This window comes from Pezoporus flaviventris, unplaced genomic scaffold (genome assembly GCF_033815535.1).
Source record: "Pezoporus flaviventris isolate CSIRO_AGI_PZ_B2104156 unplaced genomic scaffold, CSIRO_AGI_Pfla_v1 ptg000066l, whole genome shotgun sequence".
Classification (NCBI taxonomy): domain Eukaryota; kingdom Metazoa; phylum Chordata; class Aves; order Psittaciformes; family Psittacidae; genus Pezoporus; species Pezoporus flaviventris.
This window is the reverse complement of record NW_026892614.1, coordinates 26,623,222-26,649,795: the sequence shown is the minus strand read 5'-3', so window position 1 is coordinate 26,649,795 and position 26,574 is coordinate 26,623,222. Positions and strand designations below refer to the sequence as shown.

Genomic DNA, 26,574 nt, shown 5'->3' with positions numbered 1-26,574 from the left:
CTCTAATGTTTATTTATTTAAGCTAATTAGGTAATTTACACAATCAGAATAGCTGTGATAGGCCATGAAACTTGATGTTTTCACTGCGATCATATAATCTGTGTTTTCAGTTTAAATTACTGCTGACAAGATTTAGAGGCAGACTGGGAATTTGCCACCCCTGACTGTATTTCTGAGGTTTGTAACACAGAACTTTGCACTCTAAAATTACTGTCATTTTGCTTGACCGTTTCTGCTGAAGATGGCAGGACCCTTCCCCTTGCCTTCTGCTTGCATGGCTTTATGGTAGGCAACAGAAAACAATTTGGATCCCAGCTTCTGTTTGGTAGCCAACTGAACTAAGTAAAATAGCACTTGTCATGAGTGAAATTGAGCCCGAATACCCAGGAAACTTGAGAGAAGGGCAGCCTGGTACTGAGTAGGATGGCATGTTGAAGAAACAAAACACAGCAATGGAAGCTGGGCTTGCACTCCAGCTCAGCCTGCTGCAATAAGGTGCACCAGTGATTTTCCCTCTCAAACCAGGAGCTGGGAAGCCAGCACTGTGCACTAGTGTTGGTGTCTCCATCCTCAGCAGATTGCAGCCCCTGGTGATACAGTCTGAGTCAGTGTGTGTTGTTGCACAGATGCCAAAAGGCACAGCAGTTGATGGAAGAGTCACAATGCTGTTACGTGACAGGTTATGTCTGGCCATGCCCCACATCAGTTTCTGCTGGAGATACTCCTAATAAGCGTTTGCCCATGAGGCCCTGATAAGCCTCAGCACGGCTCGGAGATCTCCTGCTTCTACTATCTAAGGGATGCACAGAGATTTCTAATGCTCAGGCACCAAACCAGTGAAGTTCAAAGCAGCAGCATCTTGAGTTAAAAACCTGGTGTGACCACGAATAGTGAGAGACAGACTGGTTTCTCACAGTTGCTTTCTTTGCTTATAACCAGCAGAGATCCACTTACCTTCAGCATTCATGCCATAACAAGCATTATAAAGTCACCCAGACTGAAAACTTGGGCTTTTTTTTCCCCTCTTCTCCCAGCCCTCCCCTCATTGATCCTGGATGAATCAACAAAGAAATGACACTTCTATTACGTTCTTATGAAACACAGACTCAGTGGGATACAGTCAAGTAGTCATAGTCACGTTACCACTTAAAGTTGTTGTAAGCTAGTTGCAAGTGATTTTTGGATACTAGCTGTGTTACGAGGAGAGAAAAAAAAAAAACCCAAACAGTTCATTGCCAAGAAATTGGACATGTTTAAATTATACATATATAATGTGTTATAATTTATTTCATTGATAATAATTTGAAACTGGCTGCACATTTCCTTTCCTGTAAATTCATTCAATGTGTCTGAAGATTACTGGTTTGTTCTTGGAGTTTTATAGATTTGTTGCATTTCTGAGGGGAAGGAAGTGTTGGTTTTGGCATGGATGCTAGGAATACTCTTGTTCTGCAAATGTGAAGCAGTGTTCTAGTGCACTGCTAATCTGGCCTCTTTTATGTTGATACAGAGAAGGGTGTAGTGGTTTTCCTGCCCTACACATTATACCCCCATGTGTGGTTCACCTCTTTTGATGCATGTTCAACTGATTGATAAAAAGAAGAAAAATGTTATTAGTAGTAATTCATATTAAAAATCTGTACGTGGTTCAAAACAATTGCACTAATTGCGGAGTTGTTCCTGTGCTTGAATTCCTGAAATGAAAAGCTTTAGAAAGCTAGTGTGACTCTTAAAAGAAGACACCAGATTTGATTTCTTGGGAAGAAAATGCTATTGTTGTTTCTTACTTCAGTATTGGTGCTTTTGACACGTGGAACTAGGGCATAGAAGAAATACATAAGGCTTCACGGTGGGACGTGAAAGAGCCTGTATGTGCAAGGGAGTGAACAATAAAATGGACAACTAAGACTGTGGATAAAGCCAGCTTGTCAGGAGCTGGACCAGGACCAAACAGAAATGAAAAATGGTCTGTAGTTGGAAGACAAAGAGAGTAGCAGAACATGAGCCAGCAGGAAACGGAGAGAGATGTTAACTATAAAGCATTGTAGAAGCTACGTGACTGTGATGCTCGGCTTTTAAACCCTTTTGTTGGATAATACCATCATGTAACTGTGTTGTGTTATAGAGGGAACATGGTTCTGAAGAGAGGAAGAAAGTTTTTGTTGGAAAGTTCAGGGGAATTCACAGGGACCTGAAAAATACAAGTATCTTGGACACATGCAGCAGCACCTCTTTCTTAACTCCACTCTGGCACTGTTCCTCCTGCTGATTTGATTTTCCCATCATTACTGGAGGCAGGGGAGGAGAAGAGGAGGAGGGCATATTTCAGGCAGACCCAGTAAGACAAACAATTTGCTTCTAAAGCATGTAGCGCACCTGGACACTCTCTAGCTTAGTTTGAAATGCAGAGTAAAAGACATGTTGAGGAGAAAAGTATTTAATGTCAGTGTTGTATCTCTAGGAGCATGTCTTTTTGAAAGGAGAAGAGGAAAAAAGAATGTACCTTTCTAGCTGTCATCTACGATAGATGAAGAAAAACCCCTTGAGAATACAGAGCTAGGCCATTACAAAGTGCTAAGCATTATTTTCAATGCATTTTTAAACCATTAAGCAAGGGTTCGTGACTGCAGGTTTCTATAGTTAGCAGAAGCTGAACACAAAATTTGGTGTATAGCACTGCATACTATGTATAATGCATAGATTGATTATTAGTTTGGAAAAGGCTGCAGTGGCTGAAGGTGCACACAGTGATGTTTTCCTTCCCTTAGACAGAAGTTACCACTCTCCTGCAGCTCAGCCTTGCTAACATGCAAGCCTTTCTCAGCTGCTTCAGTGCAAAATCCATCAGCATGTAAGACTAACGGCTTATCACCCTGACATGATCAGGAGGGGTTCGTGTCTCTCAACTCTGAGCTCTTCCATGAGCACTGGTCAGTCCTGAGAGCAGTCTTGTGTGATAATTTAATATTATGACCTCCTCACCTTGCCACGGACCTAAAAGCCACAGACCAAGGAAATAACTGAGCACAAATGAACAACGTCAGGCCATGGATTTTTGTATTTGTACCTTTCAACCAGCTGTTCTTACGGGATCTGTTTGTAGAGAAAACATCTGTCCCTGTTGCTCAGCCTACAGTGCATTCAGGGTTTTCTCAACCACAGAAGAAAAACACAGCAAGAAATATCCCCAGAAGAGGAGATGAACAAAAAAAATAATCTATATATGAAAAGTGAAGTCCTTCATTAAGCACGCTCACCATGGTGGAGGAATACAGCTGGAGACAGTGAGCTAACCCGCTGCTGCACCTAATTCATCCTTTAGCTTTGTGAGGAGACAAGTGTCCTCAGCCCCTGCCCTGGTTTAGCAGATAACATCATTGCACCCTGACAGTTCCTGGATAGGAATGCTACTCTTTAGCACATTTGACAACCTGTTTTTAATTTGAGGGCATGTTTTGGGGCAGAACTGATCACCACTGAGCACAGAGGTGTCTGGTGGCACAGACCAGTTGTTTTTTATACCACACCCCACCCCCAGTATTGATACTCCCTCTGTATATATGGGGCTAGAGGTTTCTTTCAGTTTAATTTTTTACTCTCTATGAAGTAAATTCTATGTAAGAGTGAGGGGAGAGGGAGGAAGAACAGATGCAGCACTGCTGATTAAATTAGCCATTTCTTAAAAACAAATAAATACCAGGTAGTTCCCTCTCATAAAAAAATATACCAGCAGGGAGACCATTCTTTCTGGTTTAGGCACTCACTTGCATGCCCAGATGTCAATGTGGGGAAAACTTGCAAATCTAAAGGACTTCTTTTGTCTTGCTCTGTGTATTTCTTTACAATTCAAACCTTTCCTTGCATAAAAACCTACACTAATATTTTTAGTTACTGTCCTTCCACCATTACTGTCCTTCCACCATTTTTAGTTACCACCTTCCACCGATTACTCACCTGTTTCTACTGACAAGTAGTTTTGTACTTACAAAAACAACATTCAGGTACACCCCAAAGAAGTACTTTGACCATATAAAATTGATTGCATTCTCTTCAACAGCTTGACTGAAGCACAGCAAGGACCGTATTCTGCCACTGTACATTTAGCCCTGGAGTAAAGAAAATGTATGTACTGTAGTAATGCATTATTCTTTTCCACTCAAACCTTTGATTCCTAAATGGATTAGAAGACAGAAGTTTAAAGTTAACATTTGGGATGACTGGAGTGGGAAGGCAGTGTTGGTGATGGGGCTTGGTAGGAAGGAGGCTGTTTGGATTGGAAGCTTTGACATGATATATGAAGGTTCCTCATCCTCTTCAGAGGTGGTGTTACCTGAAATAGGATCATATTTTCCCTGGGACCTGACGAAATCCGTGCACTCTACCCTCCAACGGGCTGCTCCAGTGTCACTGAGCCTCTCTGGTGGGGGCTGTTTTACAGTGGGTCACTGCCTGGGTGCTCAGACATGCTTCTCATGCTGATGCCTGTCCGAATCCTACACAGTAGCCTTTAAAATGTCCCTGTTCCTATGGGCCCTGGTATTATGGGGATATGTCAGTTGACAAAGCTGAACCTTCTGAGTTTTGGTTTAAGTGAAAATTCTTATAGCACTGGTTCCCATTCACCACTGTTCATAAATGCATGAAATGTCATAAGGTTTGCCAAAAGACCTTTGAGTTAGTTACATCATGCATACCTCTGCTGTTCAAGTTTAGTATATTATTCTTGATCTTACAGAGGAATTAAACAACAAAACCAGTTAATGATTGATTTTAATTTTATTCCTTCTGGAACAAGAAAATATTCATTGATGCTTTTCTAGTTCATGATGCTTTTCTAGTAAATTTTTCTAACTGGAGTCAGGCTGTGCTGTTGTGCTTACCTACGTTCCTTGTATTATACGTCTGTATTGATATACAGAAATCCTCCTACCAAATACAGAAATGTTCAATTTTAATTATGTGACTTCTACATGTTTTTATCATGGTTTCAGCTTTTTCTCTGAAAAACCTTGTGTGAGCACCACATGTGATGGGTTCAGTATGACTAGCCAGCGATGTCCTTATGCACCTTCTGTGTGTAGTGGAAATAACAAGTCCACTACATAGGGCTGCCATCAGTCCAGTGGCTGCCACGTGTGGGCAATGTTTGCCCAGGGCAGGAGCTGTATGGTGTGATGTTGTGATACCTTTTTGGGTCCTTTCTGCGGTGAAAATTGGCACTCCCTCCCAGAGCTCAGCATTCAGCTCGGAGAAAAAGGGAGCATAGGGTTTAAAATGTTGAATACGTGTGCTGAGTATACTTGAATGCTGTCAGGAATGGGAGGGAAGTTTAGGGGAAATTATAAACCCTTTTTGAGGCAAGGAAGTAACTGAGCCCTTTATCACTTCTTTTAATTTCCAAAATGTCACAACCACTCCCCTAAGCTCAGAAAAGCTGCTGTCATTTGTTTGTAAGCTGCTTGAAAGCACTCTTTTAATGAATAATTGTTAACCTCTTTCTGTTTCAAAACCTGCTCTTACACAAAGAGTGTTTCCCTGGAGAGGGAGTTGTGCAGCACTTTGCTCAGCATGGCAAAGAGAATTTTTCAGGAGGTATTTTCTGAGGGAGGTAAATTGCTGGGGATCACAGGAAAGCCCTGTGTGCCTTCAGTTGAGGTTGGAGTTGAAGGGGCTTCAAATCATGCAGTTGGAGGGGCATTGGGGGCTGGCTGTGACGATGTTATGTCTTGCAGATGTGCTTGGAAGCTAGGTTCAACTCCTTCAACTCCTAGTTGACAGGCCAGAGTTACAGCATTCAGCCAGAACCCACCAGAACAGGGACATGAACATCTATCCATGGGCTTTCTGCTTTCTTTTACCTCTTTTGGTCCCTGCAATGATGCTGTTTTGGAGGCTGCTGAGCAGTAAAAGCAGGGACCTAAGTGAGCCCTGGCTGCCAGGATGGGCTGCCTCTAGGCAAAGGTTCAGAGAAAGCCCTTACGGGAACACGGTCAGTGGAAACAGTGTTTGCTCATTCCTTTGTGGGAGACTCTATCCATGTATCAATTTATTATTAAATGAGCAGATGATTAGCCTTTACTCTCCCTTATTGGTTACATCAGCTGCTGAATGATTTACAGTAAGCCCAGGATAAGAGCAGGAGAAGTGTTGGGACAGGCAGAAACCACCAGCAGGAATTTCTAAATTACTCCTGTGGGCTTTCCTAAGGGATAGCTCACTTTCTCAGGGACTGCTGGGAACAGGCAAGTGCTCCATCACATAATGTTCCCTCTCTAGGAAAACATTTGGTAGTGGTTTAAAAAAGAAAACTTTACTCAGCTTAAATAAAGCTAAAGATGAATTTAGGGAACCCTGGTGCTGTACATACTTACTTGGAGGATTTTGAATTTCCAGTGCTGCTTGGAGCTGCTAGCAATAGTCACAGGGCTTGCCAGTCATATTCAGGCTTTTTGCATCACCTTTTTTCATCAAGTTTTTACTATGGCACTTCTAAGCATATGGCTAATTCCGAAAGCTTTTGTGTTCAGCTCATCTGTATGAGCATGGTCATGGCACTCACAAAGATACCACAGAATCCAAATAAATATAGCATGAATGAAATCCTAATAGTTGCGAGAATGGCTTCAATTTCATTCGATTTTTAAAGTGAACAATTTTCATGTTTTTCATTTGTATTCTGGCTGGTGGTTACTCAGGGCCGTGTAGCCTAGTTTACCCCTGCGCCCATAAGGGATAATTGAAAAAAAAGTCTTACTGAAAACTGGTCGGCTTAAAAGACACTTTATGAAAATAAAATACAGTGAAGTGTGTCATTCCATACAGCAGGAGTGACCTCTGTCAGCATCAGTCTGGGTAAAGAAGGCTAAATTATTCTCAGCATCTCTATTGGGTTTTGTACAAAGTAAATAAATCAGTATACTATCTGATGCAGGACAAGGTTGAGTACATCTTAGTGATGGTTGGAAGACTTAAAATTTCTCATTAGGCTACAATGACTGCTAACTCCCAACTGCACCTGGATCAGTAGGAAAAGGAAAGGAAAGGAAATGTGTTCCCAGACACCACACTGCAGTAGTGCATCCTGACATAGCTGGCTGGGCTCAGATCTTCGAGTCAGGCAATCAGGCATCACCTCTGGCACCATTTGAAACTGTAATTAACAATGTGTGCTGAAGCTAAGTACTGAATGGATATTGTTAGGCTCTGTGATAGTATTGCACTAAAATTCATTGGGGATGTAGAAGATGGGGTCTGGTAATTCTTCTGTGGGTAGTTGCTTTCCAGTTCAAGGAATGCACATCCAGCTCCAGCTGAAACGATTCAGTTTAAAGTAGCACATAGAAGTTCAAGCTGGCATTTTCTTTTAGCCTGCAGGTGACAAGAATATATTTTATATGCAATGTCTGAATGAGAGGTATGAGAAAAGGACATGCTACAAACAAAATCATATGGACTTTTGGGTACTAAAAAAAAGTCTAAAAAACGCAACAGCTGAGCAGGTGGCAATGTAAAATCAGAAATCTGTTGTTCAAACTGTTCTCTTTCGTTTTATACTTAGAGCTGGAGCAAGAACAGTCTTTATGGTTTTTGTTTGTACAGCTCTTGTCACAAAGATCTTGTCCTGATCTATGACCAGCCCACTTAAGCACTGCAGTAATACAGTCATCCATTATTAACAATGAACAGAGAAGTGGGGACATCAACTACAGCATGAAACAAGCAAGTGGAAAGGAGGGTATCAATTATGTATCTGCCATGTTGATGATGCTCTTGCAGAGCAGTTGTTTTCCCCTAAGGGAAGAAGAGTGTATTCTCAGTGTCTTCTCTTACAACGAGATGTCTCCTCACCCTTTTCTTTACCCCTTTTCTCTCCGAGGAGGTCTTCATGTTTTGGTTAGTCCTGGGCTAGTGGCTTGCCCTAAAAGGAGAGCTCTGCTGGTTCTTCCACAGGGAAGTAGGATCTTGGTTTCCAGCCCCACCTCCATGTTGCAAACAGGGCAGTCTCCCAGCATGTCATCCCAGTGCAATGAGACAAAGGGGAGCAGCTTTCTTAGTCGCAATTTGTTCCAACCAAAGCTTTTTGATTATCTGTGTCTCACTTCTGTAAACACTGATTCGATGGAAAAAATGTGATCTAAAATGTGTATGAATACAGCCTTCAAATCTGCATGAAGATAGTACTTTAATTCCACTGGGGTTTGCTGTAGTGATTTACATTGCCACCAGCTTGCCTGATGGAATTACTATTTCTTCATTGTGTAAGAAAGGGAACACACTGGTTTTCAGAGCATAACTGAATCCCATCACAAATTGCACACAGACCTGTTCTTTTACACAAACATGCCTCTAAGCATCCAAGTTTAAATTGGCAAAGGAAGAGCAGCTGGGCTGACAAATATGTCAGCTTGTGCCTGATTTTCCCCACCCTGGCCCTAATAAAGAACAAGATACAGGGAATAAAACAACTGTTTGCTGTGCGGCCGGGGATGGAGCGAGTAATGAAACATGATGCGGAATAAAAGTCAGCTGCAGCTTGGCAACCCCCATTTCCTCATAGCAGAGAAGATGACTTAGGTGGCATTCAGAGTTGTGATATTGTAGGTACAGAGTGATATGAACAATTTTTGCAAGCTGTGGTTTTGAAGTTGGCATTTTGACTGAGAGGAGGAGCTGTGTTCAATCATTAATAGTTTCTTCTGAGCATGTTGGAGTTTTATTATTGTTTATCCAAGCTGGTATCTAGCAACAAAGACAAACATTTTAAAGGCAGCTAAAAGCTGAACTTAAAAATGCACATGGTTTTCTCTACAAAAACTGAAGATCTAATAGCTTGTACAAACATTTGCGATGACAGCAACACTCAGAAATTTGCTGGTTGGATTTAAAAGTGTCTTTGACCTCCCCAGTGGGGTTCTGAGGCCAGCAGGGCTGCAAACAGAAACTATTTGCTTCAGGTTTGACTTACACACATTTGAACCAGTGCAATATGCTGTTTCCTGTAGTAGAAAAAAGGTGTGAAGTGGTGCCAGTATAAAATAAAATGTCACTTTTTAAAGGCAGCACAAGCTCCTGACTGTCCTGTAACAGGGGATTTAATTACACGACTGATCAAATTGCTCCTAAAGGTTCTTTTGTGCAAATGTTCTGACACTTGTAGATCAAGAGCTCCTTGTTATAGTACTTAAGTACAAGTAAGCATTGGGATGGAAGCCCACAAAACCAAACCTGTTCCTAGATGTATAAACACATTAATTGTGAAAGATGGTAATACTACAGGGGAAAGCGTATGTGTAATGTTCATGCAGAATTGTATTTAGCAAGTGTGCTGTGTGGTCTGGAATGAGTTGTGGTGGGATGGAATGGGATAGGATGGGGTGGGATATGGAGAGATTAGTCCTTCCTCAGTTTCCATCATAGAATCATACAATGGTTTGGGTCGGAAGAGACCTTTAGGATCATCTAGTTCCATCCCCCCTGCTACGGTCATTGACATCTCCCACTAGACCAGGTTGCTCATTGTGCAGAAGAGGAAAATAGCTAGCGGTGTTAGCTAGCTCCCATGCTGCTAACATGTGGTGAATGGGGTTGAGGTGGGAGGGTTGGGATGTGCTGCTGTGAGGTGCAGCTCTCACACCCACTGGCTGTAAGCTCAGGTGCTGATTTCATGGCAGAAATTCTCTATCTCTTCCCAATTTTTGCCTCCATCCCCTCTTTTTCTTTTCCTGCCTCAGCTTCATGGCATGCCACCCAACTCAGCCTGGTCAGCCAAACCACTGACACAGGAGACTGAATCTCCTGTGTCAGTGGTAGGAACTACCTCAGTTTTAAAAGCCTAGACAAAATGTTATTTTTCTTCTGGCTCACTGCAGTGATCAAGTGCAGCCTCACAAATGGTCATGGCACAGTATGGAGAGGAGAGTAGCTAGATAGAGCCCATAGTAACTTTGGCCGTGCTTTGGCTGTTTTGCTAGGTTTTTGACTCAGATAGCAAGTAGGGCCATCTGAGGGTGTGCTAGTTCCCTCTCTGAAGGCAAATGGGCTCCTAAAATGCCACGGTTTGCATTCACCTTGTGTCCTTCAGTTTTCCCCAAATTTCTGTGGACTGTGTTTCTTACCCCATCAAGTTTCTGGGACTGCCTGGGTTGGGACGTTCCTGTAGGGCACTGACATAGCATACCTATCACCTCTCCTGTTGGGATGAGCCAACGCTGGGGATCGTCCCTCACCTATCTGTGCTTCAGTGGGTGCTGCTGCTGCTAGGACAGGACATCCCAGGGTTCCTGGCCCATTTGGGGCAGATGGAGAGTTACTTTGCTGCTAGCTGGAGAAATGGGAACAGAACTAGAGCCTTCCCTGTTAACACACCTCATTCAGTTTCATCTCGGCATCAGTATTAATGCCTATCAGTTATCACAGAAATGTTTTCTTTTAATTCATGTTTATTACAATACAGGAGAGGGTCCATGTGCTCACTTGAGTTAATTTTCACAGTTTTAGCCAGTATCTGCTGGGAAGTTCTGCCACTTGCCTGTAGCTAAAAATACTTGTTGTAAACTTATTATAGTTATTTTTTCTCCCCTCTATTAAGGCTAAGCCAAGAACAGTCAGTAAGGAAAGATTTCTAGTCCTGCAGTTCTGGTTTTCAGAATGTGACTTTTTAAAAATATCAGTACAGAGTTTAACAAGATGAGTACATGCAACTTACTTCTAGGTGGAATTACAGAATTATCCAGAAAGGTTTTTAGCTATAAATAGAAATCTATACCATTGTATTCCAAGGAGATTTATTCCTCAATATTCTGACACAAGAATCATGAATTTTCAATTCTCAGCTCAAAGTGGTTCAGTTTCTCTTTTATGTACAGTGCTTTTAGTTGTTGTTGGGTTTTCTATCCTCCTACATCTCTGTTACAATGTGTGGATTATTTTTTTTCCCCAGTTTTTGTGGAGAAATTGCTTGGATCCAGAATTTGACCTGATGTCTCATATATCTGGAAAATGTAACTGTCTGGAAATTTTCCATTTGCTGCTTTCTGCTAAAGTATTGGAATTGAGAAAAAAGAGCAAGCAGCCTGCATCCTTCTGGTCAGAGCCAGCTGTGTTCAGGTCAGAGAGGAGGTAGCAAGAAGAGTTTCGCCCAGATCGCTTTCAAACCTGTATAATACAGGTTGCTAAATGTTCACTTACTGGTTTTGTAGGAAGCCAAAAGGATGGAAGTAAATATTTAATTGAAGAGGAAGAGGAAATCATGCAGGTGTTCTAATAAGGACTGCATGATGCCAAAATGTAAATAATTAATTTGCAAACACATGCTTGTGGGCATATTGCAAGCATAAGACCAGGTCCTTATTTTTATTCAGACCTGAAGAACATCCTTTGTATGTTTTAACACAAAAACAGGTCAGAAGAGAGGTGGTGTGATTGCAGAGGTGTAACTGCAGTGTTTAATGCACTCCACAATCCCTCCAGCTCACACGCCAGGGTAGATGTAGAAGACAAGAGCTCTGCTTGTCTGCACAAGGTTCCTGTGTGAGAAGTGTAATGTAGTTAGGCTGGGTAGCCCTGTCTATCTGTATTGCTTGTGGTATTTCCAGTCTCTCTACAGAGTGCCCTAAAACTTTGTGCTTTTTTTTTTTCTTAGAATTAACCCAATGGGAGTAAAAAACATACTGTGAAGTAACTCTGAAGCTGCACATTACAAGTGCGTCATCTGCCATTTGGGTTGCATTAGCAAGAGACATTTTGCAGTAACTAATATGATAATGTTATAACCTGTAACTTGACAAAGCAACCAAGAGCACTTAAGTTGGTGTGGTTATAGTGACCAGAAAAAAACCCCAGAACAACACTTAAGGTAACTAAAGCAAAGAGGCCCTTTGTGCTTTACCCCAGTGAAGCAGCAAGCATGTCTCAACCCCTAAAGTTAACACTTCTATTTACTGCACCTTGTGTAAGGTAGTGTAAGAAGCCAATGTAAGGTCCCCTTACTTTCTGGGGACCAGTGTCTTGCACGGCTTCCTACCTAAGAGGCAGGTAGCTGAACAATCTCTTCTGGGCTGTGAGCAAGTTAATCCCAGGTGTATAGGTGAGAGAGTGAGAACTGGAATGTGGGAGGCATGTGGAATAAATGCATGTGAGCTTGACTCCAGCAACTGAAAAGGCATTTGTGCATATATCCTTGTAGAAACCTGGAGGCATTCATGCAGTTGTATCCGTTCCTGCCATAGTTATTCCAGGAGGATCCCCTCCGGCTGTTTCAGGGCAGCAGCCAGCATCTCTCTGAAGTAGCCGCTACCCATCTTGTTTAGCTCATTGCCAGCAGGAGGTCCAATTAACATTTTGCAGTATTGGCTGTTCCATATGGAAACTACCATTCAGCCGCCTACATCTGAACTTCAGCTTTTTCCCTTCATTTAATTAAAACACAATCAAGTCAATTAGGTCTTCAAAGAGTTTCCCCAAAGTTAAACTCCAGATGTATGGCAGAACAAAAGCATTCAGATGCCAATTCATTGTGCAGCTCAGAGGTAGATTATAGCTCTCCTGTTTGTCCGTTTATCTGCTGGGGATTAATTACATTTTTTCCCCTTCCAAGCAGAAAATAAAAAGGGAGAAAGGAAAAAGACCCATCTTTCCATCTGGTTCTGGTCAGGAAAAATAGATACCACAGAATTTGAGATATGTATTGAAAATGACACTGATAGTGTCAGAATTACTTCTGATTTTTAATGGCCTTGTCAAACATTTTACCATGCAGTGTCTTGAATTTTGCCCATAAACTCCAGGAATAAGCAGCTTACCATATTCTGCAGCAAGTCAATGACTTATTGTTCCTGTCACTAAATGGGGATAATGTGCAGCTGCATAAACATGTTGATTTTGCTGGCATAAAAACCATGACTCCCAGCTCTGTGACCTTTGGCAAGACTGTACAGAAAATCATAACGTTGTCAGAAGAGGTTTCGAGGTCTCAATAAACCAAGATTACTTTTACAGCACATCCTTGCAGGGCTGCCGGTTTACAGTGAGAAGGGGAAAAAATATCTATGCTAGCTAACTGGTAGTTAATGAGCACAGAAATTGTTCAGACCCAAATCCAAACATAAGGTAGCTTTTATCCCCATTTGTGACAATGAGGCCATTGCATCTTCTGTTGCATTTCTAAATTCATTTATGGTTAGATGAGACCCTGACTCACCTGTATTCCAACAAAAAGGTTGTCCTCACACTTTAAGGGTGATGTAGTGATACCACTACATTAGATATCTAATACTAGTGACAGCATTAGGTGTCAGTACTACCTTACTACCTGGATATTGGTGGAGCGCTTGCGTCTGTGCCTTTTCCCCTCTTGATCATGTTCCCCAGAGGAGGAGAGGAAGGAGGCAAACCTTTCCTTCACCTGGTTACTCTGTGCCTTGCTATATAACAAGGATCCAGAGCAGACCTGCGGGTGGCTAGTCTTCTAGGGAAGTGGGTGGGAGAAGGAATTGCAACATGCAAGGTTCAGCACCCAGAGGGGTGGGGAAGGAAGAGAATTTGCCACTTTGCCAGTACCGTCTTAACAGCCCTGATGCGAGAAAGAATCCCGTAACATTCCAGATCTCCAGCAAGATTTGAACAGTTGTGGAGAGCAGTGCTGGGGAGGGGAATACCGAGACAGAGTAAAGAAAAAGTAGCTTCCAACTTCTCATTCAGAAGGCCTAATAGCATTGCAATCTTGTAATGCTTTTTTTTTAGTATCAGAAAGATTCAAGTGATATTGTACATTCTCATCTGAAGTACAGTGACTTTTTCTTGCAGAAGGCCCATACTCATTACATCACCCATGTTGTATATGAATTCCCATATCTTTGTGAATGGGTGAACTTAGCTACCATAGTACAACATCACATTTGCCCTGCTTTTGCCTTTTGCTCATGGCTGAATGGCCCCAGAATTGCTTTCTGCAGAGGACAATGACTCCAGCTCCTAATTGGGATGTTTTTTTTCAGGAAGTGAAGGATAACATACTTCAACACTGTATTCAGGAGGGGAAAGGAACCCAAGACTTCCACCTACCCTTTGAATGCTGTAGGCAAAAGCATGCTTATTTAGTAGACTCATCGAGGTTCAGGCACATGGTATGTGCCAGGCTATGTAGAGGTTCATAGCTGGAGTGTCCTGGTATCCTGGTTGTAGCTGTGAAGCTGATTTAGGTTCCTGCCCAGCCCAGGCACTGGCTCCTGCCCTGTGCCACAGCCCACTCCTCACCCAGGCTTGACACTTCAAGTGTTTGTAGGATTGTGCTGAAGACTAATTCACTGAAGTGTCCAAGATTAAAAATAACCTTTTAGAAAGGAAAGAGGGTGGAGAGCATTTTTGGTGTGGACAATTAAGGGATCTACTTAGGATGAAGCCCAATGAACAGTTGTATTTTTGCAACTGAAGGGATGGCATATTTTTTGTGGGTCAGGAATGAGCAGATGCAAGTGAGGAGAAGAAATTTCCCAGGCTGCCTTCATCACCAAAGCGATTCTGCTGTGGAATTCCAGTATGGATGCTGCTTTACATACAGAGATGCAGAGATTTCAGACAGTTTTGATGCTGTGGGTTATAGCATCTCTACTTTCAGAGCCAGGGAGCATCTAATCAGAGTTTTTCAGGCTCCCAATAGCACAACTTTTGACAAACAAACCTAAATTCTGCTTTATTTCTTTTATTGGATATAGCCCTAAGTGCTTTTTACTCCAGGATCTCAAGATTATTTGTGACAAGAATAAAGTAATTAAACTTCACTTATTAGTATTGATCCTGGTGTATTTGTTATTAGTGTGGAGTGCCTGTAAGATTAAGTTAAAGTGATTCACGTTGTTCATATCATGTGTTTCTGTTGGCCACACAGCACAAAAGTCTATTTAAAATACCATTTAGATAACAGTTACTAAACAGCAATTTTATAAGACATTCCCTGCTAGATTACAACAAAGTCTATCTAATAAACTCTTTCTCATTGGGACTAAATGTACATGTGGACTAATGTGATGAGGAAGTTTCAAAGTATTCAGATGCAGTAAAGGATTCTTCTACCAAAAATATGTTTTTAATTTACTCTTACTGTAGCTAGCTACTTAATTACTCAGGTTTGACCTTTATTATTTCATCAGTGACTCAAATTACTTGTAGTAAACTAAAAACAAGGAATTTTAATCTATCAACTATTAAAATACAGTTTTACTAGAAGAAGAATAGCATAAGGACATCATGGTATAGTGTTTGGTTAGGTTTTTTTTTCCCATATATCTTGTATTACTCCTAGCATTCACTCATGAGGTTAGGTTCTTCTACTGGCTTTCCAGTTTCACTGCCAAGAGTAAAAAGATACACAAGTCAAAACACAGAACAACTTATGGCATAAATGTAGCTGTCTTTTTCTGATCATGAGCTTCCTCTAAGTCAGAACTTTTAAAAATAATCTTACTGCATTTTATAACAAAAGGTCTGGAACCAGAGAATCACAGCTGTTTAATTCAGAGGAATTTATATTAGACTTTAGATAAGTTTTTTGTTGTAATTTGCTTTTGCAAAGTTAGTGGCTGCCCATAGACTTGAGGAGAGGCTGTCCTTTTTGTATCCTTTGTCTACCTCATGGCCTGTGCCAACATGATTTGGCTTCTCAGTGTCTCAGAGTTGCTGTTGGTCTACAGCAAAATCTCCTCTTTGTGTGACATCAACATGCACGGCTCATATACTTTTTACCCTTGTACATTTTATATCCTTCAGATGTAAAATCTACACCTAGCACAAAGGACTGGAATATAATATCGTAAACTATGCAGGTAGTATAGTTTAAAGTTTTAATGTCAAACGATGTTTATTGAAGGCAGTTAAGTGATTCACTGGTTTTTGAAGATGGTCAGAAGAAGGCAGAACTTCATGACATTATTCAAAGAAAAGAATAACACAAGTGACCAAGCTCCTCTAATCCTGGAAATCTAAGATGCTTCTTTTAATTTCAGTGAGTACGTATAATGTTTATAATGATTAATAGAAGGTACACAAGCTCTCTGAGGTGAAAAATACACTGCTTTATTTTTAGGTAATACTTGACATATAAAGCAAATAATCGATTTGCTGCTGAGTGTTTCAGAGAGGAGGAGTAATAGCTTTGGAAAAGATCTTTCCATAAATGCTCGGGAATGTCGTTGCTGAACTTGTATTTGGTTTGGTTTGGGGGTTTTGTTTTTTGTTTTTTTTTTTCTAGGCAGTTTAGTAATTGGTAAAATGTGTTATCTTATGATTGCTTTTGAATATAAATAAGCCTTTTTTTCCTGGAAATGTTACTCTGTCTTAGATTATTTCTAAAGTCAATCTGCGATGTTTGGCTGTGCTTATTGCTCCTTTCCAGATCAATATTTGAGTCCTTTTTTCAAATGAAGGAACTGGTATAAGGTCAGTGGATTAGTAAATTTTCAATTATGATGACTTATTGAACTCATTTGATAAATCAGTTCCTCCTCTTTTACTGTCGGAAGGAGTTATTCTTGAATTCTGTTTTCAGAAGTGGCAGTCTTCCTGAACAGAATTGTTCATCACTAAATGGATCCTTTTTCATATGTTAGCTCATTCGAAGCAGGCAGATTTCTTTAGCTAGGATGAATATCATTATTTCAGAGTTAAGTATTTTCAGCAGAGGGCAGAGCAGGGACTGATGCAACTCCATGTTTCTTTGTGGGGAGCTGTTGGAGCTATAATCCTCCTCCATTCCTGCTGGTGGGCGCAGGAGGAAAAAATATAGATGAGGCTTTTGTGGAAGTGGTTGCCTGCAATAAGCTGGACTCCATGACCCCAGTGCATTTGAAAAGATCTATGTTCTAGTGATCATAAAGACCATGCTGTCTGTCACCAGGGTGCAGGCTCCTCACATCAGTAACCCAGCCTTTCTAAGCTGTTTGGAGACAAGAACATGGGTTTTGTCCTGCTGCGTCCAAGGGGCGGGTAGCGTTTTGCTCTAATGAGCTGATGGACTGCCTCTGCCAGTGAGATAATGCTTGGCTCGTGTCCCAGGACAAAACTCTTCAGCCAACAGATCCTTGTGTCCTTTCTTCATCACTTCACTTCTGATTCTTTGGATTTACTAACGCTGATTTCACAGAGCAATTGTGTCTTTCCACATCCCTTAGGACCATGGAAATCTTGATTGAGACCTTGGGGGTCACTTGGTCCAGTCCCTCACTCAGAGTAGGGCTATTGCCAACATTAGGTGAGGTCAGCCCTGGCTTGCCTGACTGAGCCCCCAAAACCTCTCAAGACCTGCTCCAGTGCTGCACCACCCATCTCCTGGAAGCGTTTTCCTTACAACTCAGTGGACATTTCCCAGCCACAAGTTGTGGTCCTTGTCCCTTCTTATGTAAGTTGGAATTGCCCAGAGAAGTTTAGTTCTCTTCCTTTGTAACTACCCTTCAAGTAAATGTACTTCCTTAGATTCGTTATTTTCAGCAGAGGCATCTGTATTCCATAGGGAATTGCCCTCCATAAACAGTGTCTGTAAGCCTAAACAAAAGAGCAATCCCTAATTCCAGGCAAGGCACCCCTGCCAGGGTCCTTCTGCTGTCCCATACCCCTCTCTTTCTGCAGAGTTGCTTGCTGCCTTTGGTGGTCTTCTCATCCCCACCCCTCACCTGACTTCTCAGGGTGTGTAGGGTGGCAGCTGGTTTTAAGGGAGTCTCGGAGTATACCTCCCTGAATATTGCCTTGTTCTCTAGGGTGCACAAGTGAGGAAGATGGGGTTTAGTACTCTCTCAAGGGTTAGACATACCTGAGTCCTAGCGATAATCTTGGATTTTACATTTCAAATCCTTTTGCATGACTTTCTTTCATCTTATCTCCGTATTACAGATCAGAAAATACCCAAGGCAATCACTCAAATAAATGCTTTAAATTCCAATCCATCTGAATAACAGTAATTTGTCATGGAGAAGCATTCCATATCTCTGGTCCTTCTCTCTGACAGTGCAGAATTTACATTTTATGGTATAACTGAGATTTATTGATTTAAATGCTATCATTTTCATACAAATTTATCTCTGGTTTTAACTCCACAGACTTGAATGAAGGTATACAATGGATCTTTTTTCCCAGTACTTTATTTCAAAACATTGGAAGTAAAGTTTGGACTCAGTTTGCATTACATCAGCTTTCTCACAGGAAAGATATTTTCTTCGTAGCATCCTGTATCAATCTAAAGTCTAGGACAAATATAGGACTCATTAAATGCCATTTGTCTGAGAAACAGAATAATAAGATTGTACAATGATGTTATGTGTCTGAATATGTATCTTTTTAGCAACTAGGACACAGGACCAGGATTCAGGAAGCCATTTGGCAAACATAAAATTAAGCACTTAACAATTCTGTGCCTCATATCTTCCATCTGTAAAATGGGGACAGTGATATTTCCTTCTTTGAACAGCACTTTTTGATTTAATGATCTATGATTATCGTTATTACTGTTCAGAGTGGCATCAACTCTGTTCCGAATTGGTTATAATTAGAATGTTTAGATGAATGAAAGCAATTACAGAGTCCGTATGCCGCAAACATTTAAGTGTGATTAATTTTATGTACGTAAGTAACAGCAGTTACTGCAGTGAAGCTGCTCATGTGAATAAAATTAAGAACATTTGAAGTGTTTGCAGGTCCATGAATGGAAGGCTCTAAGAAACCTCAGTTCTAAAGTAGAAATAAATAATAGTAGACTTCTCAGGGAAATGTCTATGAAACTTACTTTAACTGTACGCTACAGCATGTTGTGGAATGAGTCTTAATTTGGTTCACAAAACTCAGTTGTTACAGCCATTGATGATAAATATTGTCTTTCATATCACCCAGTATGTTTTTGCAGAAAAGTAATCCTCTGTTAAATTTTGGCTATAGCTCAAAAGCTTATTGTTAAATATGTTTTGTTAATAAGAAACCTGACTCATGGCAGGCTGTGCTGTGAATGACTGATTACCAGGGATATCAAAGAGACCTATTTTCATTGCACTTCCAGAACAATTATCTTTAGAGCTCATTCAAGAAAGGATTTGTTTCATTCAAAAGGAATCATTTCTTTTTTACATTGCAAGGGTTTTGTTTTCTATACGGTGACAGCTATTCAGCTTTGCCAAAGGCAGGGAAAAAGTCACCCAAATATATGTTCAAAGAAATTCTCCAGTAGCAGTGGAAAACCACAGCGCTATGCAGACCTGCCAGATGTACATTATTAGAAGCAAATTCTGGCTTGCTGCAGTTGAGGTGCTGAGCAGCATCAGAGCCCAGGGCTAGGTGGGGTGCAGGCTGGCTTCTGACCACATGCTGCAATTGAATGGCCCTTGGCTGCCAACTGGAACAGAAATCACATGGATCCAAACACAGCCTGCTGCAGTCTGATAGTGGAGGAGTTTAGCTGTCAGGTACCATTTTGTTTTCCATCCTCCAGTTACCTTTACTTTTTTTGTTTATACAGTTGATGGTTTGGATAAGGCTTCAGTTGCTAACTCGGATGGACCAGCCCCAGGATCCCAAACTCCCCCTTTCAAGAGGAAGGGCAAACTCTCCACCATTGGCAAAATCTTTAAACCTTGGAAATGGCGGAAGAAGAAGACTAGTGACAAATTCAGAGAAACGTCAGCAGGTATGTCTGTGGCCTTCTGGTGGAAAAGAATAGGAAACATTGTGATGGCTTTACAGAGTAATATTTGAAAAGCTCTTGATGCTTTTTAGATGGCAGGGATTGTTTAGGCACAGTATTTGACATAGAAAAACAGTTTGATCCTTAGCAAGTTAAAAACGTCATTTTGTTCAGCTTCTTTTCTGAACTTATCACCAAAAATATGAAGTTTATTTGTTTGCTCTACATTATATGTGATATTCTTTCAATGTTGATAGTACTCTGTTTTTTAACCAAGAAACACTAGGCTGTATATTACATATTCTCAGATATGTTGGAAATGTCCCTGTGTCCTCCTAATAGTCAGTGTCTTACATTATGAAACAAACCTTGCCTTCATGGGGACAGAAGTTTGGTCTGTCTTGGAGGTAGAGAAGCAGACATAGCTGTGCCCAGCAGAAGAATGAGGATCAGCTTTGTCACCACTGCCTTCATACAAGCTGTTCTGCCCCTTCAGTCCCCCATTGGCAAGGCTTGAAGAATGGTCTGAAATAAAATACTGCGATTGAATTATATTCCTTCTGAAAAAGAGGAATATGTGAGGGCTGGGATTCAGTTAGCTAAACACAGTTGCCTGGTGCCACCTGAGATGCTCTGGGCTGCTCCCCAGAAGGCTCTGTATCATACTTGCCATTTCTGTACAGACATTTCCAAAACTATGGGGCATCTCAAGTGGCTGTAGACACCCAAGTTTAGGAAACTGAACACTACCCTGCATATATGTGTGTGTGTCTTTGTGTGTCACAGCTCTGTCCAAGCTTTCTCTAAAACATCCCAAATTTCTGTTTTGGGATTCAGACACTTGATGCTGTGCTTTTGTAAACTTGAGTCAACTCAGAGTCCAGTGAGCATCTATGAGCTCTTCAGATTCATTACCACAGTGCAAGCCCTCTGTCCACTGTCTTCCATGGCTCTAGGCAATAAAATCAATACTAGTCTCCTAAGGTCTCATCATCAGTGTCTCCTGAACTCTTAGGAGTACACTGCTTGACATTTTAACAGTGTACCAGCCTCTGGCAATTACTACAAGGAACATTCTGGTTTTACAAGTTAACTTCTAAACCATATTTTCTTTACACAAAAAAAAGCAAAAAGAAAACGTCTTCTCTGGTGTCTTCATCACTCCAGATACCAGCTGAAGTCTTGGACAGCCTTTCTGGGATCTTCAAATCCTCCTGTCTCTCTCTTTTTTTCTTGTTTTTTTTTTAAATTTTCCCGCATACCCTGCAAGAAAACCCCCACAACTTCTTCCGCTGCTGCAATCAAAGACATTCCCTCAGTCTGACATTTCCTTCATTGCTTTCGGTTTCCTTCAGCTTCCTCAGTACTTTTATCATATCGCTAGAGCAAAGTTATTTCTAGTTAATGACTCCTGGATGTTCTGCAGCTGCTGTTGGACAGGTATGTGATTTTATATGCACTGAATTCTTCAGAATAATCACCATTCATATGCTGTGTGAGAGATTCCTCAAACTGTCACAACATATTAGCGTATGTTAAATTGTTATGCTATTAAATAATAATGCATGTGTCATTTGGCAGAGTTTTTTTACAAGTGAATGTCTGGTAAATTCATGTTAAGTACAGTATTTCTTCCATTGTACTGGCTTTAGAGGGACTCAATCTAGTCTTACAAGCATGCCACATCAGTTCTTGTAATACCAAAGCAAGTCATGTGTTTGCATTTCTTTTACAAAATGAAGAAAATAAGGACAAGATTTCCAAAAGTGCCTCTTTAGCTACTTATGTGTACTTAATTTGATTGTCTTGTTTATGATGGTGTGGTCCCTCAAGTCCTTTCAGGGGTGTGGAGAACCCATGGTTCCCATTGCACTGACTTCAGATGGACTTACTCAGGACAATTTATTTCAAGGTGAGCACCTGAAAAATGGAAGTGCCCAGCAGTAGCTGTAATGGACAGAAAACAAACTAATCTCAGAATTGTAATTAAAATTCAGCTTTAAAACTATGCTGTAGATACAAATAAACAAACTTTGAGTCACAAATTATCTTTTTCAGATGCTGTACAGCCACACTAGTTAGTAGTGAAGGTTGTTACTTCTCTCCCTGAACCTTGCTGCATTTATGCGCCTAGACCATCAGCGCTAAGGTGCTAATCACATTACAGCAGAGTATGTGTAATGTTTTACATTTTGAGTCTGATTTTGCCCTGTGTGCTCCCAGTGTATTTATTACTCTTAAGAAAGAGGTCATTACTGGGAAGCAGCATCCATCTTACCTACCTCAAAACTAGTTTTCAAGTGGTAATTTGTCTTCCCAGTTCTCTCAGCTGTATCTATCTGCTTCCACTGCCTCTGGACTGGCACCAGTGAACAGATGAACAGATCACAAACCTGGTCAGCTAAAAACAAATCCAGCAAAACTGAAGAAGTGGTAGTTTTAACTATCCTGTGAAGGTTACCACTTGGTAATTACTATCAAATGTGATTACTATAAATAAAGCATGCTAAAGCAGAGAGGAAAAACAGACCCACTCTTCTGGATGACTTCTTAAAATTTAGACAACCTGGGTTTTTTTCGTTTTAGCTGTGGTTTTGCAGCAGTGCATTTCAAGTCTGGGAACTAAAAGAGTAATATAGACCTCCTTGTCTGTTTTTCAAAGTCAAAGCTTTATTTCTGTGATCAGTGTTTTCTTGAAAATGGGGAGCGACAGTGTGCAAACAGAAATACATGTGAGTGAGGAGAATTTCCACTGCAAATTAGCAGAAGAACAGAGTCAATGCTGAAAGATAAGTATAGTCCATAGATCATATAAGTGGGAGCTCTTTTGGTCAATTGAACATATGATTATTTATAATTATGTATTGAAAAGTGGAAGTTAATTATCTGCACAATGAAATATCTCTGTAAATGCTAAAGCTGATGGCAAAAGTTCAATGTAGGAGGATGTAACACTTAGATGACTAACTGAAATCTCTGCTCTAAGTCCAGTCGCAAGACTTTATATTTAATAGTCCTTTGTGTCAAAAAAGCAACTAACGTAATTGATTCCCTAAACGCTTCATGTATCTTGTGTATCTAAAACTATCATCTATATAGACTTAAATTATCCTGAAAAAGCTTTAATTTATTTACTTCATTGTTTAGCTAGCATCCTGCTAGATAGCCATCAGTGTAGTACATAGCGAGCTTTTATACATTAAGGACTGCAATTATATTTAATAACATAATACAAAATAGCTAATAAAACACAAAGCCATTCTTATACAAACTACAGTATTTCAGTGTCTAAATGGTGTGTGAAGACTAAATATGCAAAATTTAGTGCATGTCTTGGTGAACAGAACTTATTTTATAGGAGATTTGGGAACTTCTGATATTTTCCCATTATTCAGTAGATTAATTTTTTTTCTTTTTCTAAAGGAGTATATCTCTGTTTTTAATAATGTTCTGCTTATCTATCCTGCTACACTGTAAAATCTTATTTATTTAGGTGGTATTATAGAAATACAGCAATGTGGGGAATTCATTTCAGATTTTCAAAACTTTGGTATCATCTTGTGCATTCAGCATATCAGCTTGTATTCGTATGTCCCAGTTTACATGCATTTTGTCAACCATTGACCATCACAATTTTCAGTGCTTCTTTTCTTAAATTGAAACTAGGATTTTTGTAATACCTGCAAATCTTGACTTTAACCTCAGAAACAGCAAGACTGGCTTTCTAAGCTGGGGAGATGAAAAGAAAGTAAATCTGGACAGGATGAGTTTTAAAGTAAATGAAAGGTTCCCAAATTATTATCGTATCATAAGAGTTTTAATTTCATGTGAGAGTTTTGCCCCTTCTGATTCTCTAAGTTGTGACCTGCAAATTCAGGCAGTTGGAAATATGAAAGTGGCACAAGACCAGTTCCCAGAGCTTTTACGTTAGCAAAGAAGAATGTATGGAAGTATTGACTGACAGAATAAGGATTTAGAGTACCTCTTTAAGGCACATATAGTTTATAGTCTTGCTTAAGCGTTACTGATATTTACTCTCCTATCTACATACAAGACACATGTTTTCTCCCAAGCCTGGTTGTACTTTCCAGCCTCTGCCTTCAGCCTGCTGTGGCCTTTACATAACTTTCATTCAAGCTGGTTACCCAGTGTTAGTACTGCTAGTGCTCATAGGAGTGATCCAGAGTAGTTTGTGTTGACTTCCAGTGCCCTCCAGTTTCTCCTCTGTCTTGGCTAGAAATGCAGATTAATTCCCCACATATTTCCTTATAGAGAATACTAGGTATAAATTGTACTGTTCTACAGCAGTAAGGTAAGGGTTGTGTCCCCAGAAATCCCAGAAACAGACAGGGTGCTGGCCTCAGCTGCACCATGAATGAGCTGTAACTTTTCAGCTAACCTAACAAATCAGGTTAGCTTGCAGTGAAAGTATATCTTTAAATGCTTGAGGACTATTTTACTGTCAGGAAGGCCTAGAGCTGTAATGAGATACTTATCTGCTTCTAAGCTTTACATATGTAAGGTATAGAATTACTTATGTTTGTATATGTGCTTCATGTGAGGCTGGAATTTGAAATTAAAAGTAGTTTTGGTTGCATTCATCCTGCCTCAGATAGCAGTTTTGGGGAGGGGAATTAAAAACAATAGTTATCCCTATATTTCTTGAAGAAACAGACTCAGGACCCAACAGACAGAGAGCGTGCATTTACTTCTCAAGTTGACCCTTGTTGAGTGATACTTAACACAGAAGAAGAAACTTGCTTATCTAACTTGAGAAAGAAACGGGAAAAAACCCATAGAAAATAAAAATACTGCAGAAAATCCTCCTCCTCAGAGTGCTCGATCAGAGATTTGTTTGCATTACAGAATGGGAGGTCTGTGTGTATGTGTGCGTGTGTGCATCTTACATGCAGGAAGCCCATTTCCAGGCCTGAGACCATGGGAGACAGTACAATGATCAGCGTATTTATTGCCTATTCTCTTAACAGGGCTACAACTTGATAAATCTGTGTGCATCTGAAGAAAGAGTTTCTTCTAACACAGAATGCAGGCTATTGGAAAAAACTCTTACTGCTTTCTCTGAGTTTTCAGTAGGCTTTTTGAAATAGCTTCTTGCTCCAGCCTTGCCAGGGCATGTACCATGCAGTGCTTTCACAAGATCTCATGTGAGTCCCTTATGGTAGCAACTGAAAGATGTTCAGAAACAGCAAATACCACAGACATCAAAAAAATATGGGGGACTAAATGTGGAAGTATCTGTTCCCAATGTGGGAATGATGGTTGGAATTTTTTCCTTCAGCAACATATTTTCCATGCTGTATCTCAGAAAATCTGTTCTCTGGGCATGGCTGTATACTTTCTGCCTAGAGGGCTTTCAAAATTAAGTAAAAACAAACAGTAAATGGCATCATCTCAAGGGTTTATCCCCTCTGCAATGTTTTCCTGTGAAGGAAAAGAAAGCAGCAGTTTGTGTCTTGGCACGAAGTAGATGCCACTTCAAAGCTCTACAGCAAGAGTATATACAGACAGGGAGCAGAAGGCAATTTTAGCTCTTCCTAGGTCAGAGAAAAATTAAAAATCCAATTTCTCAAGCTTCTTTTGGAAGAGCAAAACTAAAGACTGGAGAATATCCAGAATCTCACAACATTCTTTGAGTCAGGGAATAAGTTTTAAGACTGCCTACGGTTTATGTGGGTAGGGAGAGAGGGATGAAAATGGCTTTTTGAGGTGACTTGTTCTTATGATTAGTGTAACTGTTATTTATATTGGGCTAAAAATGCAAATGTTTGTGGGATCCCTTGGGTGAGTAAGATTTACTCAAGTAAATGGGGGCTGCATACAGTGTTACAAATGCACCTTATTTCTGACAGTTACACCTGAAGTCAGGTCAAGCTTTGCTTTTGACTGCAGTAGGGGAAGGATTTTTACGTGGGATTTTTTGAGTCTTCTGGAGCTCAGTGCAATTGGGCTGTGATAGTCAACATACTTGTCTGTTTAAACATCTTATATAGTCTAAAGTCTGTAATAAGCAATAAATTATAATGATGGGTCCACCCTGGCTAAATAGCACGCAGTATAGGTTCATAGGTAGACAGGCTACTCATTATTCTATTGAAGGAGACATATTTGTGGACACTTTGATTTAAATTAAAATTCTTCCTTTTTCTTTGTAGGAAATAAAATTATGAAGGCACTCATAGTGATACTAGCATGATTTCTAATGTTATTTCCATGGGCCAAATAGTATTCTAAATAACTTATCTTTTCAAGCTGAATTAACAGAGCTTAATCAGTTTAAATAAAACTCTACTCATGGCTAGCATTTTGGATGATGAAAGATTGGGTCTTAAGCTTCTTATCTGGTCATAAATTTCTAATCTGTGAAATGGCAATAGTTATGTCTAAGGGATATTACAAAACCTATGCAATGTTGATAAAATGCTTTAAGGTTCTTCCAGTAAAAATGTAAGCAGTTAATGTCTTTTAATGCCAGTTGACATTTTCCATGATAATTCATTCAGTATTGTAGAACTGAAAAAATATATCATCCTGAAAACTAGAGAGACACTGACGTGGGGTCTGATTCAGTGTTCTTGAACTTCATGTAAAGGTCATCATCGTTTTCAAGTTGTATTGGAGTAAGTCCTACAAATAAATATATGAGAGACCATCTCAGTTCACTGTCCCCAGGAAGAGAGATGTGGAAAGGAAGAGGAGAGGAAGAATAGTAGGAAGTCAATAATATTTGTAAAGCTGAAATAAGAGAATACTTGTATTCCAAACAACAAAAGGGATATAAAGTATATGCATAAAGAGTTCATCGCTGGGGTCTATGGCAAAGGAGATTTCACTCTGCTGGAAAGTACACCTTTCCAGAAAGATTAAGACCCTCCATCTGTGCCTGCCCACATAGTCCTCTG

General features: G+C 40.3%; 1 protein-coding gene across 6 annotated transcripts in view; it reads left to right on the top strand.

The window, feature by feature from the left end:
* Nucleotides 1-26,574, top strand: part of PHACTR2 (phosphatase and actin regulator 2) — a 134,105-nt gene that overhangs the window by 66,478 nt on the left and 41,053 nt on the right. For all 6 annotated transcript variants that reach the window (XM_061471695.1, XM_061471691.1, XM_061471690.1 and 3 more), the window contains exon 2: nt 19,490-19,657. In XM_061471695.1, coding sequence (XP_061327679.1) covers nt 19,490-19,657 — 168 coding nt within the window. The remainder of the gene's footprint in view (nt 1-19,489; nt 19,658-26,574) is intronic.